At 42.1% G+C, this 19,837-nt stretch overlaps 1 protein-coding gene across 1 annotated transcript in view; it reads right to left on the reverse strand.

Moving 5' to 3' along the window:
* The window catches only part of LOC138666094 (golgin subfamily A member 6-like protein 22), a 190,631-nt gene that overhangs the window by 81,694 nt on the left and 89,100 nt on the right, over positions 1-19,837 (reverse strand). The window contains exons 6-7 of the mRNA XM_069754224.1: positions 13,413-13,499; positions 11,006-11,116 (exon numbers count right to left, since the gene is read on the reverse strand). Coding sequence (XP_069610325.1) covers positions 11,006-11,116; positions 13,413-13,499 — 198 coding nt within the window. The remainder of the gene's footprint in view (positions 1-11,005; positions 11,117-13,412; positions 13,500-19,837) is intronic.

Genomic DNA, 19,837 nt, shown 5'->3' on the forward strand with positions numbered 1-19,837 from the left:
ATTATCTTAATGTAGGCAAGTTATCACAACACAGGAAGACTTCAGCCACATTTCATCAGGTCATTACATTGCAGGAAAACACTGCAGAGCTGAATGTGTGAGGCTGAAGTCTTCCTGCGCTGTGATAATCTGCTGAACGTACAGAAAATCAGAGAAGCGCACATAGGGCGATATTGAAAAGTACTGTTGAGAAGGGAGTTATGGAGTTGTTCACCTGAAAGGGTTGTGATTGTCACAAGTCCAATAATGGCCCATGCATAAGGCACTGGCAAAGGGTTGAAACATACTGACAAATAAACACTTTAGAAATACCCTGGTTTAGGGAAAGCGGGGAAAAAAGAGACAAGTGCGGCGCTTCCTCTGAGCGTAATACGTTTTTACCAACAAGTTAAAAACATTTCTTTTATTTGTAGTTATGCTCACCTTCTATCGGTAAGAAATGCACGTTGAGATTCTCAAGGAATCAATTCTTTAGGCAACTCTTCTTCGTATGTTATATAATCCAATAAGGTGTGCAGCTCAATTTGGAGAACTATGTGCTGATCCTGCTTCCGATCCACATAGGTGGCGATTTCAAAGGGAAAAAAAAAACTCCAAGTAAATGTGGCGCTAAGCACCTACGGATTTTTTGAATGCATCCACTTCAAATGAAAAATGTTAATAAAAATTCATTTACCGTATTTTCTCAAAATAAAAAAAATAAAATATATTTGTAAAATATTTTAAAAAACAGTACAACGCGTTTCGGCTGCTATTTTTACAGTGCAGCCTTCATCAGGTAGCAAAAAAATAAAAATATAGAGCAAACATACAATAAGCACTATAAAATGATGTTACAACCTCCAAGTTTTCTTATTTATGAGGGTTCCTAGAAGGGATTAGCAGGGCGGGACCGGGGATCAGGTTCTCTTTTCCTGATGAATATCTACATGGTAGCCTCTAAAGAGACTCATTTTTCTTTATATATATATATATATATATATATATATATATATATATATATATATATATATATATATATATATATATATATAAGCAGGATTTTTTTTTTCTTTTGTTGTTTCGCATTTTTTGGGATGAATTGATAGTAGTGGAATAGATGAGGTATTGGAGTGAATCATATTTATGATTGTGTGTATACCTATATTTTTAATGTTGTGTTTGTTCGTAACAGTGTAACACCATGTATTTAAAAGCTCATTTTGGAGAGAATAGAAGTACTAAACTGCTCTTTCATATATATAAGAAAAATGAGTCTCTTTAGAGGCTACCATGTAGATATTCATCAGGAAAGGGGAACCTGATCCCCGATTTTTTTTTTTTTTTTTTGCTACCTGATGAAGGCTGCACTGTAAAAATGGCAGCCGAAACGCGTCGTACTGTTTTTTAAAATATTTTACAAATATATTTTATTTTTTTTATTTTGAGAAAATAAATGAATTTTATTAACATTTTTCACTTGAAGTGGATGCATTCAAAAAATCCGTAGGTGCTTAGCGCCACATTTACTTGGAGTTTTTTTTTTCCTTTGATAAATAAACACAACAGATGATGTTTTCGGCTTGATGGTGAGTGCTGCCCCATGGAGCCTTGAATCTGACGCGCTTGTATGGCTGTCGCCATGTAGAAGCGAGCGTGGTTTGCAAAAAATAAGGCTGATGTATTGTATGGTCTCTAACAACTGTTGGGCAGTTTGTGTCAATAAATTAAAATGTGATCCGTTCATATTTTTGAACCCCTTCATGAACAAACCCTTTTTTGTTTTGGCGTTTTTCGCACCCTTTCTTCCCAGAGGAATAACTTTTTTATTTTTCTGTCAATATGGCCATGTGAGGGCTTGATTTTTTTGGGACAAGTTGTATTTTTGAATGACACCATTGATTTTAACACATTGTGCATTCGAAAACAGGGAAAACATTCCAAGTGCGGTGAAACTGCAAAACAAAAGTGCAATTTAACAACTGTTTTTTGGATTTATTTTTACCATGTTCAGCAAATGCTAAAATTGACCTGCTATAGTCATTCTCCAGGTCACTACGAGTTCATAGACACCACACAAGTCTATGTTCTTTTTTATTTAAGTGGTGAAAAAAATCCAAAGTTTGTTAAAAAAAAAAAAAATTGAGCCATTTTCAAAGACCCGTAGCGTCACCATTTTTCAAGATCTGGGGCCAAGTGAGAGCTTATTTTTTGCATGCCAAGGTGACTTTTTAATACCATTTTGGTATGGATATGATCTTAATGCAATAATGTGGCTACCAAAAAAACAAAATTATGGGGTTTTTACTTTTTTTTTTGCTATACCGTTTACCGATCGGATTAATTCTTTTTATAGCTTGGTAGATCGGGAGATTCTGAATGCGGCAATACCAAATATGTGTATGTTTGATTTTTTATTTTATTTTGAATGGGGTAAAAAAGGGGGGTGATTTGAACTTTTATATATTTTTAAAAATTTTTAATATTTAAATTTTTTTTTAACTTTTTGTAAGTTCAATCGTCTCCATGGGAGACGAGAGGCTGCTATTGTCCGATCTCCTCTGCTAAACACAGGCGATGATCAGATCCGCCTGTGTGTAGCAGAAATGCTCACTTACTATAAGTGCCGACCACTGGGCGTCGCTCATAGCAATCCAGCCCATGGGCTGTCCAGGTCACAGCTGTAGAAGGAGCCCACAGTGCGTTCCACTTTTCACCTATCATCGCACACACTGCTCAGTCTGTGCGTGCCATGACAGAAGGTGCCAAGGAGCAGAGGTCCGGTGTGAATATCTGTGGCTGCGGCTCACTGCCGATCTGTTCAGAGCACACAGAAAACACTGCGCTGCATAGGAGCGCGTGGAAGGTAAGTAGAAGTGGGGAGGGGTGACATCACACATGTAAGCAAATCTAGCCAACATTTACTGTAGTCGTAATGTGAGCTAGTTGTACACTAGGTTGTCATGGCAAATTTCAGCAGCTGCTCCATATTAATAGTGAAAGTACCAAATATTTTTAAATTATTTTTCATATTTTACTTCATTAAAAACAAATGATATTTAAAAAAATAAAAATAAAGCATTAATACCTTACAATTTTTCAATCCTTCCTGATGTAAAAATTCATTCCGAAACGCGTGTCGGGGTGTGCGCTGTACTTGGACCGGTGGACCTTAAAAGGTACAGGCCCCCTTTTATTGCTCCAGCACTGTTGTTCTAGCACACAATGCACCTTATTGTGCTTTATTGTTCCTGCACTATTGCCTTGCACCCAAGCACCTTATTATCTACTGCACCTTTTTGTTTTTATACCACCTGTTAGTATTCACAGTTACTCTTTTGCTTTTGTTTTTTCACCATTCCAGCCCCCCCTTTTCTTGGGGGCACATGCCTCCTTTTGGACTTACGGTATTTTTAGTGCATCTACCTGAGTTTATTGTGTTCTCCTAGGGGTTTAATTCATTTTTTTATGATATACACAATACCTTGTCCAATTCCCCCTTTTCAATCCCCTTGGGGCCTCATTTATGTGACCTAAACTGATATGTAATTATTTACCTTTATTCCCCTTTTTTTGGTCCGCCGTCCCTTCCTTTTTGTATGTTTTTAATTTAATTATATATTTTTTGTATTACTGATTTTATATTCTGCGTACGGGCACTTTTTTATGTAGTACTACCATGTGATAAAAAGGGAATAGTGTGCACCTCCATATTTAAAACACTCAATATACATGGAGCAAGGTGCCACACCATGCTTGGGAGAATAGCTTGAAAAGAAAAGAAAGACCAAAACACATAGATTGGTGTGCGCACCTAATTCAATAATATAAACAGTATAAAATGTGTGAATTAATTGGAACACTGGAACATACAAAACCACAAACACATAAAAACAATTAACACACATTTATGTGTTAGTGGTTTTGTATGTTCCAGTGTTCCAGTAAAATCACACATTTTATACTATCTAATATATAAAGATGAATGTGTGTGTGTATGTATGTGTGTATGTCCGGGATTAGCATCTGCACCGTCGCAGCTACAGCCACAAAATTTTGCACAGTCACACGTCTGGACCCCGAGAGCGTCATAGGCTATGTTGTGAGGCGAAATTTTAACCCCGCGCATTCGAATTCACCAAACAATTTTGCCCCTATCTATATAATAGGGAAAAAAGTGAAAGGAAAAGTGTTGGAGGCAAATTGACAGCTGCCAGATGTGAACAAGGGGGACTTCAAGAATGAGAGCGATGGCGCCAAAGAGTATATACCGTACAGTTGCTAAGGTGGGGCCCCGACATGGGATACTCACCAGACACGGGGATATGAACACACACACAAAATGCGCCACACACTACTACATGCTTGAACACATATAAAAGTCGAAACACAAAAGTCGCCACTCAAAACTCGCCACGCGCAAAATTCGTCACATGAAAAACTAGGCTCACACAAAACTCGCCACACGTGCAAAAGTCACCTCATGGAAAACTCACCACACGCAAAACTTGCACACACGTAAAAATTGCAACATGCACAAAAGTTGCAACACATTGAAAAGTTGCCTCACACAAAACTTGCACATACAAAACTCACCAAGCGCAAAACTTGCTGCACACAACTTGCTACACTAACCTGTCACATGCAACTCGACACACAAAAAGTTGCTACACGCATGTCGCCACACAAAACTCATCTCACAAAAGTCGCTACATGCATGTCGCCACACGTAACTCAACACACACAACTTGACACATGAAACTCGCCCTAAAACACACACAAGTCTGGTATTATCCTTCAAAAATAAAAATCTGATTAATAAGCAGACAAACTACAAGAGCAACAAATGTGCCATGAAGGAAATACGGCAGCTGTCAGTCACATGACCTGCCTATAATGTGTATGTGTGAGCTAATATATACTGCCGGGGGGGGGGGGGGCTTCCTGTTGGCTGGAGATTTATCAGACTGCCAATAGCGACCAATCACAGCTCAGCTTCTATCTTGCTACAGTTAATTAATCTGAGCTCTGATTGGTTAATATAGGCAACAAAGGACATTCTCAGTATAACAAAACTTGTGTGAAGTAATAGCATGTCAGTTAGGGTGTGTTGGTGGAAAGGCTGATGTCAGTCACAGTACCTCTATGTGAGAGGATATAGAAACTGTCAGTTACAGACAATTTTTACCACAGTAATGCCTTATAAGAAAATGAATTCCATGGCACGAAAAAAAAGAAAAGCTGCATTACGGGCCAATGAAAAATGTGAAGACCTAGAAACAAGGCTGACACACATGAGAACAGCAGCTGATTTCTCAAGAGCCAATTAACTTTCTGAGCAGAGGGAAGCGAGGCTTGCAGACATGAAAACAAGAGCTGCTTCCTCAAGGGCCAATGAACTTTCTGAGTAGAGGGAAGCGAGGCTTGCAGACATGAAAACAAGAGCTGCTTTCTCAAGAGCCAATGAACTTTCTGAGGAGAGGGAAGTGAGGCTTGCAGATAAGAGAAGAAGAGCTGCTTCCTCAAGGGCCAATGAGTCATCTCAGCAGAGAGTAGGCCGACTTGCCACTAAGAGAATTGCTATTTCTTCCACCAGGGCACAGGAAGTGGTTGGAGATTTGAAACATGCTGCCTTTTGTTACCAGTCAGACATAAACTATCAGTATAATCCTAAAGTTCAGATAGGAAAAATGGATGTGGTCTGCATGTACTGCAGTGCCCTGAAATGGAAAGATGAACCGCCAAGTTTATGCTGTGCAAATGGCAAGATAAAACTTCCACCTCTCCTGTCACCACCAGATCCCCTGAAGTTTCTGATGATAGGTACCAGTACAATAAAATTTAGTTAAATCTGTGTGGAATATCTCTGGTGTTTAAATATATGTTGTGAAATGCTTCTATTAGCTTAGTTTTTGCCTTTTAATAATTACCGTATATACTCGAGTATAAGCCGAGATTTTCAGTCCACTTTTTTGGGCTGAAAGTCCCCCTCTCGGCTTATACTCGAGTCATACCCAGGGGTCGGCAGGTGAGGGGGAGCGGGGGCTGTCTAATTATACTTACCTGCTCCTGGCGCAGTCCCTGCAGGTCACTGGCTTCCCGGCGCCGGCAGCTTCCTCCTGTACTAAGCGGTCACATGGTACTGCTCATTACAGTAATGAATATGCGACTCCACCTCCCATAGGGGTGGAGCCGCATATTCATTACTGTAATGAGCAGTAACGGTGACCGCTCACTACAGGAAGAAGCTGCAGCGCCGGGGAAGCCAGGGACTGCACAGCGCCAGGAGCAGGTAAGTATAAGGGGGAGGGGAGGCGAGCGCTGCGCGATAGTCACCTGCTCCTCGTTCCGGCGCCGCTCCATCTTCAGCAGTGGCGCTCAGGTCAGAGGCCGCGGTGACGTAGATAGTGCGCGCCCTCAGCCTGAACGCCAGTGCTGAAGATGGAGTGGGGCCGGAATGAGGAGCAGGTGACTATTGAAAGTGTCAGGGGCCTGAGCGACGGAGAGGTGAGTATGCAATTTTTTTTTTTTTATCACAGCAAATGGGGCAAGTGTCTGTATGGAGCATACCGTTTGTGCCGCTCTATATGGGGCCATAACGTTTGTGCAGCACTGTATGGGGCCATAACATTTGTGCAGCACTGTATGGAGCCATAACGTTTGTGCAGCACTGTATGGGGCCATAACGTTTGTGCAGCACTATATGGGGCCATAACGTTTGTGCAGCACTGTATGGGGCAAGTGTCTGTATGGGGCCATATCGTTTGTGCAGCACTATATGGCGCAAGTGTCTGTATGGGGCCATAATGTTTGTGCAGCACTATATGGTGCAAGTGTCTGTATGGGGCCATAATGTTTGTGCAGCACTATATGGCGCAAGTGTCTGTATGGGGCCATAATGTTTGTGCAGCACTATATGGTGCAAGTGTCTGTATGGGGCCATAACGTTTGTGCAGCACTATATGGGGCAATATTTACGTCTTAGACGGAACTGTACCCTGGAGGCTGATTTTTTGGACCAGGCAGATGACTTGCGCAAACGTTTCCAACACAGGGGTTACCCGCAAGGTGTCCTAAAGAAAGCATTCAATGAGACAAAAAAACTTGATAGGACACAACTCCTGAGACCTTCGGTACCCCAATCTGAGCCCCAAACCTGTAGGTTTATTACCACCTATAACAACAGAGTCGATCAGGTACGATTCATTTTAAAGAAACACTGGCAAATCCTAATTATGGATGAGGACATCGGGGATCTAGTGGGACCCCACCCAAAGATCACTTTCCAAAAGGGAAGATCTTTGAAAGACAGGCTAGTGTCTAGCCATTATGTACCACCAAAAAAGGAGATTTGGTTGACACAAGAGACAAAAGGGTGCTTTACATGTAGAGAGTGTGTGGCCATGTCCAGTGATCACAAAAGGGAAATTTTCTGAGAGCAATGTTACAAAGAAAAAGTTTGAAATAAGACACTTCATAAATTGTAGAACGAAAGGAGTGATCTATAAAGCCGATTGCATTTGTGGTTTAGAGTACGTGGGAAAGACCATCAGAGAATTACATAGAAGAGTAGGTGAACACCTTAGAGATATTGAGCTCAAGAGAGACACTCTGCTATCTAGACACATCAATACCATTCATAATGGAAATTACTCTCAATTGAGATTTATGGGTATTGATAAAATTGAGAGGTCAAAAAGGGGAGGAGACTGGGACCAGAGAGTGCTACAGTTTGAAGCAAGGTGGATTCATCGCCTGAGGACACAGACACCGAGAGGTTTCAATGAGACCCTCACCTTTAGTTGCTTTTTATAAACACATGGCCCGAGATAGGGAAGCCTAGGGCTAGCCGTCGCAGAGTGGGGGCGCCACTGTCGTCTTCTTTATAGGGTGCCAACCTCCACTATCTAGGCAGGGTATGTTTTAGTAAAAATAATAGGCATATAACTGTTGGCACCCCTGGTTTCCACCTTTTTCTTCTTTATACAATCTTTGCTCCTATGCCTCCAATTTGATTATTATACCTGAGTCACCTTTTATTTTTTCCTCACTTTTTTAGACCAGGATGATATAGGGGTAATTCAGGGCCACCCGTCGTGGAGTGGGGGCGCCATCTCGTATATGTAGGGTGCCAACCCCCGCTGCTAGGTAGGCAACAGATAGAGAGGAGTAGGGTTTTTATAGTACAGTATTTGCACTTACCCCTCTTTCTTCTTTTTTCCTTTTACTTTCCTGGGTTCAGGATCCATGTTTTCCGTTGTGTCCACCTGGAATCGGTATGTGCCTCTATTTTTTTCTCCCTCAATGTTTTGAGTTGGTAGAATAATTATATTCAAGGTATACATTTATGGACCGACAGATTCTATACTGACGTTTTTATTGACATAAAGATATCGTTGTGACATTTAATATACAAATCTAAGATCCACCAGTTTTAATAATAATGTTGCTTAATGGTTTTTGAACATGCACGGAGACTTACGCTATAATAGTTCCGTGGGTCTAGTCTCCCAATGGGAATAATAATAACTGCTGCCTCCGGAAGTGATGGTTTATACACCGGAAGTGACGGACCCATTTACGGTGTGGTATGCAAAGTGGTTTAGTGCACCCCTGGCAGAGGCTCTCGGATGAGTTTGCCGGGTGGACAGCACTCCGGAAGTGAAGGACTTCGTGTGTGTCTGGAACGCAGAGGAATAGAGGCCGCCCTCCATCAGGCGACACCTCCCGAAGAAGCAGAGCGAAACGCACGTCGGGGCAGAGGGACGTCGAGGCATCAACCCGTGTGGCCGACTTTAAGGTAGCTTATCCATTTTAGTACAACATAAGTTTTCTTGTGCTGAGAAATATATGCCATCTTAGAGGATTAGCGTAGCTTACCTCCTGACAGTGTAGATACTATAAGGACACTGTGATTAAAAGATTTTCTCATCACATGCATCATATATCCTAGTTGTGATGTTTATATGGTATGCACCCAAATGGTATGTATTACATGCCCATATGTTGTGTCGGCCCATTATTAGGGTTTAGCCTATGGCAGTTCTGTCCCTCTTTTGTATGGTCCAGTACCCCTTTTTCTATTTGATACATGTTGTTTTTACAAGAATCATTTTCTAATAAAATTGTTGTTTTTTATAAGTACCATGGTCAAGGTCATTTTCATTTTTTTTGGTATGATCAGACCCTACGTGAAATAGATATTATTTAAATAACAATAGAATTCTGTGACCTAGGCATACTGTCCCCCTTTTTTGCTGTGCTAATTATTGAATTTTGGATTGAATTTTACCCCACTTCCTGTGGCCTTGCTTTTAATAATAACAGGAGGAGAATGGTAAATAATTATTGTTTAAGGGAAGATGAGGGAGATGATCGGACCTGTTTCTGGCATTAGGCGAGATGAGGTAACTCTCAAAAGGTGGCATTTTTCAGCCTCTCACAAGCAAGATCAATTTGACAGTGGGCCACAGTAGCCTGCAAAACTTTTTAGAGTATTGGTGCTCTCAGGCAGAACAGAGTCGTTAGCGCCCCACTTAGCAGGCTATTTCCAGCCTGCATTCTGTTGGAGGCCAGTGCCACACAGGAAACTTTGGACAAATATAGACCTTTTTGGTGATAATTCTAAGCAGTATGTGTGGAGAAAACCAGGCACTGCTCATCACCTGCCCAGTACAAACCCAGCAGTGAAACATGGTGGTGGCAGCATCATGCTATGGGGGTGTTATTCAGCAGCAGGGACAGGATGACTGGTTGCCATTGAAGGAAACATGAATGCGGCCAAGTACAGAGATATCCTGGACGAAAACCTCTTCCAGAGCGCTCTGGACTTCAGACTTGGCCAAAGGTTCACCTTCCAACAAGACAATGACCCTAAGCACACAGATAAAATAACAAAGGAGTGGCTTCAGAACAACTCTGTGACCATTCGTGACTGGCCCAGCCAGAGCCCTGACCTAAACCCAATTGAGCATCTCTGGAGAGACCTGAAAATGGCTGTCCACCAATGTTCACCATCCAACATGATGGAACTGGAGAGGATCTGCAAGGAAGAATGGAAAGGGATTCCCAAATCCAGATGTGAAAAACTTGCTGCATCATTCCAAAGAAGACTCATGGCTGTACTAGCTCAAATACTCAATACTGAGCAAAGGGTCTGAATACTTATGACCATGTGATGTGATATTTCAGTTTTTCTTTTTTAATAAATTTGCAAAAATTACTACATTTCTGCTTTTTTTCAGTCAAGATGGGGTGCAGAATGTACATTAATGAGAAAAAATGAACTTTTTTGAATTTACCAAATGGCTGCAATGAAACAAAGAGTAAAAAAATTTAAAGGGGTCTGAATACTTTCCGTACTCACTGTAAACTGCAATACCATGGTATTGCAGTATATAGTACAAACAATTGGATGGTCATAGGCTAAGTTCCCTAAGGGAACTAAATAATAATGAATATCTTAAGAATAAAACTCCAAAAAACAATTATGGAAATTGTGACATTTCAATTTTTGCCTCAGGCAGCAGAAAAGCTACAACCAACAATGGAGATGATTACTGCACAACTCATGGATAATTATATTTTAAGAAGTATTATTTTTTCTTCTTAACAAGGAGGAATGACTAGGGAATGGGGAGGCATTTCAATTTCCTCCTGAGGCAACAGAAAACCTAGAATTGGTCCTGATTAACGTCCCACTTAGACTGTGACTGAGTTGAGCGGGACATAAATCAACTAAATAGTGGGCATGATTGGAGAACATCAATGACTGCTCAGTGCTGTGCCCCGTTCGATGACTGGAAGGAAGCAGGGCATAACTTGAAGCTCATTGTCCACAATGCAAAATCTCCCACAGGGAGTCTCATACTACTGGCTTGCTCATATTGACCAAGGGAACTTTTGGGCTCCCTAAGGCTTGGGTGTGACTGCAGTCCCTGCAGCCACTCTAGCAGAACCCCTGTTTAAAAAGAATTTGAAAGCTGGCAATAGCAGATTTATACCGTAAAACAATGTAACCTCGCACCTCCTTTGCCGTTGTTCATAGCTTTGCGGATGTGATCCCTTACTCTTTCTGTGGTCACAGAGTCCAAATCACTGTCAACAGTCACGGTATCGAAACTCATCAAAGGAACACCTTAAGAGAAGAAAAGTCACAGTCGTTACGACTCTGAAATTAGTAATATAATGCCTTAACATTGGCTTGGTAACCAAGGTGATAAGCTATGGAGGTGGCCATGAAAAGTTTATATTCATTTGGTTGACTTATCCATCAATATTTTGGGTAATATATACCAGTCAACAAAATGTAGGCATATTGGAGTGGAATTCCTGTCATATCCTACCATCCTCTATCTGCAGCATGCTACATATGTGCAGGTACGATAACAGCCCGGAATCAGACTGAATTACAGGACTGACATTCAATGCAATGTCAGAGCTATGTAAAAGTATATCTATTGTAATTGAGAGACTTTTTTTTGTACTGAAGGACAAAAAAATAGCATAGAACTGTAGAATAGTTCTAAGGAAATGCTGTGTTTAAGAGATACAGTGGCATGTAAAAGTTTGGGCATGCGTGGTCAAAATTACTGTTATTGTGAACAGTTAAGCAAGTTGAAGATGATATGATCTCTAAAAGGCCTGAAGTTAAAGATGACACGTTTTTATATTTTAGGCAAAAAATATATATATTGTCTTTTTTTTTCATTTAAAAAAATTACAAAAATGAAAAATTGGGCTGATGCAAAACTTTGGGCACCCTTGGCTTGATCACCATCATTGTTAGGTAAGGCCAAGTGATGAAAAATTCCCAGCTTTATAAAAAGATAACCTCTTCTAAATGTGTGCCAAAAAACAGCAGCCATGGGTTCTTCTAAGCAGCTGCCTAGCACTCTGAAAATGAAAATGGCGGAGGCCCTCAAAGCAGGAAAAATCTATAAGAAGATACCTAAGCGGTTTCAAGTTGCCCGTTCCTCAGTTCGAAATGAAATTAAGAAATAGCAGATAACAGGAACAGTGGAGGTCAAGATAAGGTCTGGAAGACCAAGCAAAATTTAAGTGAGAGCTGCTTGTAGGATTGCTAGAGAGACAAATAAGAACCCCCATTGACTGCAAAAGACCTTCAGAAAAATTTAGCAGACTCTGGAGTTATGGTACATTGTCCTGCTATTTAGAGACACATGAACAAATATGGCCTTCATGGAAGAGGCATCAGAAGAAAATGTCTCCTGCATCCTCACCATAAGACTGGAGTCACACTTAATGTATGAAAAATCGGTCCGAGTCTCCATGCCAAGAGTTGAATGAGCGTTCTCCGTATGGTCATCCGTGTGTAATGCATTTGCAATGCGATGATGTGATTTTTTTTTGCACCTATGTATCCGTATGACATACGTATGGCTTTACATTTCTCTGCTTTTCCCTCATGAATTTAATGGCTCAATGGGCTGAAATGAGGAAAATGTGTGAGCATTTGTCGCAAGCTAGACGAATGATCCGTGTGGTGTCCGAGTTTTTCTCGCACCCATAGGCTTGCATTGGCGGGTCTCGGGCGATATACGCGTACAATCGCAGCATGCTGCGATTTTACACGCATGTCGAATACATCTGAGAAAAAAAGATGCTGATGTGAACTGCCCTATAGATTAACAGCGGTCCGAGTGCTATGTGATGTTTTCTCGCATAGCACTCATCCGTATTCTATGGTGGTGTGACCCCGGCCTTATATTCAGCATCAGAAGTCTGCAAAAGAACATCTAAACATCTAAACAAGTCTGATACATTTTGGAAAAAAGTCCAGTGGACTGAGGAGGTTAAAATAGAACTATTTGGCCACAATGATCAAATGTATGTGTGCAGAAAAAAAGGGCACAAAATTTCAGGAAAAGAACATCTCGGCAACCATTAAGCACGGGGGTGGATCAATCATGCTTTTGGGTGGTGTTGCAGCCAATGGCAGGGGGAACATTTCACTGGTAGAGGGAAAAATGGATTCAATTAAACGTCAACAAATTATTGACCTCAGAATAGCAGTGTATGCAGGACGTATCAGGAATCTCACAGATCTGGAAAAATTTAAAAACTCTTGTCTTGCTAAAAAACGTGCTTAAAAGCTGTGATACTTTCAAGGGGTGGAAGCTACTAGGTACTAACCATGCAGGTTGCACAAACTGTTGCATCAGCCCATTTTCCTTTTTGGAATTTTTAAATTTTAAAACATGAAAATTTTTTCTTTTTTTTTGCCTAAAAGACAAAGGAATTGTGTCATCTTTAACTTTAGGCGTTTTAGAGATCATTTCATTTTCAACTTGCTTAACTGTTCACAATAAAAGGAATTTTGACCACTGGGGTGTCCAAACTTTAACATGCCACTATATGGAAACTCAGTTAAACAGGAATGACAAATACTATCTTGGTAACATATTACTTACCAGCCACATGTTTGTATGTAGAACTTTTATTGTCCTTGGTCAATGAGGAGTCCACAGGGATTAGATCTTCCACTTGATAATTTTGTTCTGTGAACATATAATCAGACACATAGGAAAACTTATCACAGACATAGTCTCTATTCCTAAATATAATGATATAATGATAGTGAATAAACAAGTTGTTAAAGGGAACCTGTCACCCCGAAAATCGCGGGTGAGGTAAGCCCACCAGCATCAGGGGCTTATCTGCAGCATTCTGTAATGCTGTAGATAAGCCCCCAATGTTGCCTGAAAAAGGAGAAAAAGACGTTATATTATACTCACCCAGGGGCGGTCCCGCTGCTGGTCAGGTCGGATGGGCGTCTCCGGTCCGCTGCGGCGCCTCCTATCTTCATTACAAGACGTCCTCTTCTGATCTTCAGCTACGGCTCCGGCGCAGGCGTACTTTGCTCTGCCCTGTTGAGGGCAGACAAAGTACTGCAGTGCAAAGGCGCCGGGCCTCTGACCTTTCCGGCGCCTGCGCACTGCAGTACTATCCTCTGCCCTCATGAGGGCAGAGCAAAGTACGCCTGCGCCGGAGCCGTGGCTGAAGATCAGAAGAGGACGTCATGGACAGAAGATAGGAGGCGCCGCAGTGGACCGGAGACACCCATCTGACCTGACCAGCAGCGGGACCGCCCCTGGGTAAGTATAATATAACGTCTTTTTCTCCTTTTCAGGTAACATCGGGGGCTTATCTACAGCATTACAGAATGCTGCAGATAAGCCCCTGATGCCGGTGGGCTTACCTCACCCGCGATTTTCGGGGTGACAGGTTCCCTTTAAACTTTTTCCACTTCTGTTAAAAAAAGGAAAAAAATGCTGTTTGAAATTCTCATTAGTTTACAGTAAGTGCCAGTAACACTTTTATATGGGAAACAATTTTTTCCATCACTTAGTGACTACCTACATTTTAGTCTACAATGTTCATTCCTTCATTCATTCCTGATATGTAATTTGCAGCCCGATCCAAATGTCATATCTATCTCTTGTGGGACTTTCTCTCCCTGAAATACATGCTGTGCTGTATATGAGCTCTCTTTGTGTACCCAAGTTGCTGCTATCTGTACTTTGTCATGTATCAGCACAGCTCTAATGCTGCACTTATTTTCAGTCCTTTCAAAAAGAGTTTCCTTATCATCAAAGGCAGGATTACAATGGCAAGTAACATCTCTTTACACAGCTGATAACACAGGATCCCCCCTATAATAAGCAATGTCACAACTCTCCCTATCCCCTCTCTCCTCACAACAATAATCATTGCACACGCTCATTAGATGCCTAAATACAAGCTATAAGGGTCTGAGTCTGTTCATTTCTGCTAATGTACACGTGACATTTCTGAAACAAGAGGAAGTTAGAGTCTAGAAAAGCCCCAGTAACAAATGGGAAAATGCAAGATTTCTAATGGTGATTTTGGAAAAAAAAACAATGTGAAAAAATATTTCCCTAATTATTGTGGGTGTTTATTTACAATCTTTATTAACCCCTTAAGCACTGAGCCACTTTGTAGGTTAATTACCGGGCTTCATTTTTAAATCTGGCCACTGTCACTTTATTAGGTAATAACTCTGGAACACTTCAATGGATCCCACTGATACTGAGACTATTTGTTATTGATATATTATACTTCATGACAGTGGTAACATTTCTTCTATATAACTTGCATTTATTTGTGAAAAAATTGGCAATTTCGCCAAAAAAAAATTGAAAATTTCACAATTTTTTTACAAACTTTGAATTTTTATGCCATTAAATCAGAGAGCTATGTCACACAAGATAATTCATAAATAACATTTTCCACATGTCATACCCGTAGTGTCTCCATTTTTTTGTGATCTTGGGCTGGGTGAAGGCTTATTTTTTGCATGCCGAGCTGACATTTCTAATGATACCATTTTGGTGCAGATTCAATGTTTTGATCACCTGTTATTGCATGCATTTTAATGCAATGTTGTGGCACCATAAAAATGTAATTCTGCCATTTTGACTTTCACATTTACACAAATATGTGTATGTTTGATTTTTTTTATTATTATTGTTTTATTTTGAATGGGGCAAAAGGGGAGTGATTTGAACTTTTAGATTTTTTTTATATATATTTTTCAAAACTTTTTTTTAACTTTCTGCATGCTTCAATAGTCTCCATTAACCAGAGATGGTACGAGGCGGCTGATTGATCTGCTGGATGTGGTGGAGAGGGGGAGCCTTCCCAGTGTATTCCTGTCACATGACGCTGAAAAAGCGTTTGACAGGGTACACTGGGGATATATTGAACTAACTTTGGGAAAGTTTGGCCTGACTGGTCGGATTTTTTCGGCTATTATGGCCTTGTATTCCAACCCGTGCGCTTCTGTGCGCTCAGCTGGCTTTAAATCCCGTTTATTCCCTATCTCCAACGGGACTCGCCAGGGCTGCCCTCTCTCCCCTCTCATCTTTGCTCTGATCATGGAGCCTCTTGCCACCATAATTTGTCAATGCTCGGAGGTGGGAGGTGTGATGGTGGGGGGCACTGAGCATAAGATAGGCTTATATGCTGATGACATAGTCTTGACGTGTTCTAATCCTCTCAACTCCTTGAAAGCAATCATCTCGATCCTTCACCAATTCTCAGCGGTTTCCTATTATAAACTCAACCTAACTAAATCCACGATTTTTCCCCTCTTCAATTACAGATCTAGGCTAATTATTCCTTCATCTGGTCCCCTCTCGGCTTTTCGTATTTAGGCATCCAAATTACTAAGTTAGCTGATATCGTTCGCTTTAATTGTGAGGCAACCCTTTTAGATATCAAAAAATGTCTAGACCAACTCTCTACCTCTTCTTCGTCATGGATGGCGAGAATTCAAACATCTAAAATGCTAGTTTTGCCCAAAATCATATACCTATTTCTTTTTCTGCCCATAACCATTCCCTCCAAATATCTGTCAGCCTTCCAAACGTTGGTTGATTGGTTTATTTGGAATAAAAAACCTCATGGAATTAAACGCCAAATTATGTCCCTCCCATATTCAGAGGGTGGGGTGGGCGCCCCTAGGGTTCAGGCCTACTATAGCGCCGCAATTTTAGAACCTCTGAAACTGTGGTGGGAAGGATATTCTCATCTCCCTTGGTTTTTAATTGAATCATACTATGCCCCCAAACACTCCCTCAAACTTCTCCTAGAGCTTCAACTACTTCAGGTCCCCTCAGGTGGCCCTTACTTCAGAACAATGAGAACTGCTTTGAAACTTTGGGCAGCCCTGAGCCCAGGGCCGGCATCAGCACCCGGCGTACCGGGGCCCTGAACAAATGGGGGGGCCCACTCGTGGCCGGGATACCAGGGAGCCCGGGCTGCTCCCCCAGCTGCTTCGCCACTACTTGAGCTCAGCCTTCACTTAAATAAACATGGCCGCGCACAGTGCACTCTGCAGAGATGTCTCTGCTTCTGCTAGTAATGACGCGGCCGGGCGGACACACAAGCAAAGTTAAAGGCACAGTGTCTGCCTGACCGCATCATTAGTAACAGACACAGCTGCAGCGTGCACTGTGGGTGGCCATATCTGTTTAAGTGACGACCATCGATCAAGCAGCACTCCCTCCATATCCACATGCCAGAGGAGCCTGATGGGTGACAAGCCTGGGGAAGGTGTTGTGAATTCTGTTGTCGGGCTCCCTCCTGTGGTCATGAATGGTACTTCGGCTGGTTCTGTCCATGGACTTCCTCTGGTGGGTGTTTCTGAGTTTCCTTCCTCAGGTGACGAAGTTAATTAGTTAGCTGGCTGCTCTATTTGACTCCACTTAGATCTTTGCTCCATGCTACCTGTCAATGTTCCAGTATTGGTCTAGTTCACTCCTGGATCGTTCTTGTGAACTGTCTTCCCAGCAGAAGCTAAGTTTCAGCTTGTATTTCTTTGGCTTACTATTTTTCTGTCCAGCTTGCTATTTTTTATTGTTGTCTTGCTTGCTGGAAGCTCTGGGACGCAGAGGGAGCGCCTCCGCATAGTGAGTCGGTGCAGAGGGTCTTTTTGCGCCCTCTGCGTGGTCTTTTTGTAGGTTTTTGTGCTGACCGCAAAGTAACCTTTCCTATCCTCGGTCTGTTCAGTTAGTCGGGCCTCACTTTGCTAAATCTATTTCATCTCTGTGTTTGTATTTTCATCTTTACTCACAGTCATTATATGTGGGGGGCTGCCTTTTCCTTTGGGGAATTTCTCTGAGGCAAGGTAGGCTTTATTTTTCTATCTTCAGGGCTAGCTAGTTCCTTAGGCTGTGCCGAGTTGCATAGGGAGCGCTGGGCGCAATCCACGGCTATTTCTAGTGTGTTTGATAGGATTAGGGATTGCGGTCAGCAGAGTTCCCACGTCCCAGAGCTCGTCCTTTATTATCAGTAACTATCAGGTCATTCCGTGTGCTCTTAACCACCAGGTCCATTATTGTCCTGACCACCAGGTCATAACAGTACAGGTGGCCCAAAGTACTAATGCATCTCAATAGAGGGATGAGAGAAGTTCTGAGACCATTTTTTTTTCTTTGCAGTGTGTTTTGTCTCTCTTTTCCCCTTTACCTCTGGGTGGTTCAGGACACTGGTGTAAACATGGACATTCAAGGTCTGTCCTCTTGGATGGATAATCTCACTACAAGGGTACAAAACATTCAAGATTTTGTGGTTCAGAATCCGATGTCAGAGCCTAGGATTCCAATTCCTGATTTGTTTTTTGGTGATAGATCTAAGTTCTTGAATTTCAAAAATAATTGTAAATTGTTTCTAGCCTTGAAACCTCGCTCCTCAGGTGACCCTGTTCAACAAGAAAAGATCATTATTTCTCTGTTACGTGGTGACCCTCAAGACTGGGCATTTTCCCTTGCGCCAGGAGATCCGGCATTGCGTGATGTTGATGCGTTTTTCCTGGCGCTTGGATTGCTTTATGACGAACCTAATTCAGTGGATCAGGCAGAGAAAATCTTGCTGGCTCTGTGTCAGGGTCAGGATGAAGCGGAGATATATTGTCAGAAGTTTAGAAAGTGGTCTGTGCTCACTCAGTGGAATGAATGTGCCCTGGCAGCAATCTTCAGAAAGGGTCTCTCTGAAGCCCTTAAGGATGTCATGGTGGGGTTTCCCATGCCTGCTGGTCTGAATGAGTCTATGTCCTTGGCCATTCAGATCGATCGACGCTTGCGTGAGCGTAAAGCTGTGCACCATTTGGCGTTACTATCTGAGCATGGGCCTGAGCCTATGCAATGTGATAGGACTTTGACCAGAGCTGAACGGCAAGAACACAGACGTCGGAATGGGCTATGTTTTTACTGTGGTGATTCCACTCATGCTATCTCCGATTGTCCTAAGCGCACTAAGCGGTTCGCTAGGTCTGCCACCATTGGTACGGTACAGTCTAAATTTCTATTGTCTGTTACTCTGATTTGCTATTTATCATCCTATTCTGTTATGGCATTTGTGGATTCAGGCGCTGCCCTGAATTTGATGGACTTGGAGTATGCTAGGCGCTGTGGTTTTTTCTTGGAGCCCTTGCAGTATCCTATTCCATTGAGAGGAATTGATGCTACGCCTTTGGCCAAGAATAAGCCTCAGTACTGGACCCAATTGACCATGTGCATGGCTCCTGCACATCAGGAGGATATCCGCTTTCTGGTGTTGCATAATCTGCATGATGTGGTCGTTTTGGGGTTGCCAGGTTCATAATCCAGTATTGGACTGGAAATCTATGTCTGTGTCCAGCTGGGGTTGCCAGGGAGTACATGGTGATGTTCCATTTTTGTCTATTTCGTCTTCCACTCCTTCTGAAGTTCCAGAGTTTTTGTCGGATTATCGGGATGTATTTGATGAGCCCAAAGCCAGTGCCCTACCTCCTCATAGGGATTGCGAATGTGCAATTAATTTGATTCCTGGTAGTAAGTTTCCTAAGGGCCGATGTTGTGAATTCTGTGGCTGAATTCACTCCTGTGGTCACAAGTGGTACTGCAGCTTCTGAGCTTCCTCCCTCAGGTGTTCTGGTGAGCTCGTTAACTGCTTCATTACTTAACTCCGCCTGATGCTGCTATCCTTGCTCCTTGTCAATGTTTCAGTGTTGGATCTGAGCTTCTCCTGATTGTTCCTGTGACCTGCTGCTCTGTATAGCTAAGTGCCTTTTGCTTTTTTGTTGCTTTTTTTCTGTCCAGCTTGTCTTTTGTTTTGCTGGAAGCTCTGAGACGCAAAGGGTGTACCGCCGTGCCGTTAGTTCGGCACGGTGGGTTTTTTTTGCCCCCTTTGCGTGGTTTTGCTTTAGGGTTTTTTGTAGACTGCAAAGTTCGCTTTACTGTCCTCGCTCTGTCCTAGAATATCGGGCCCCACTTTGCTGAATCTATTTCATCCCTACGTTTTGTCTTTTCATCTTACTCACAGTCATTATATG

Source organism: Ranitomeya imitator, chromosome 1 (assembly GCF_032444005.1).
Source record: "Ranitomeya imitator isolate aRanImi1 chromosome 1, aRanImi1.pri, whole genome shotgun sequence".
NCBI classification, from domain to species: domain Eukaryota; kingdom Metazoa; phylum Chordata; class Amphibia; order Anura; family Dendrobatidae; genus Ranitomeya; species Ranitomeya imitator.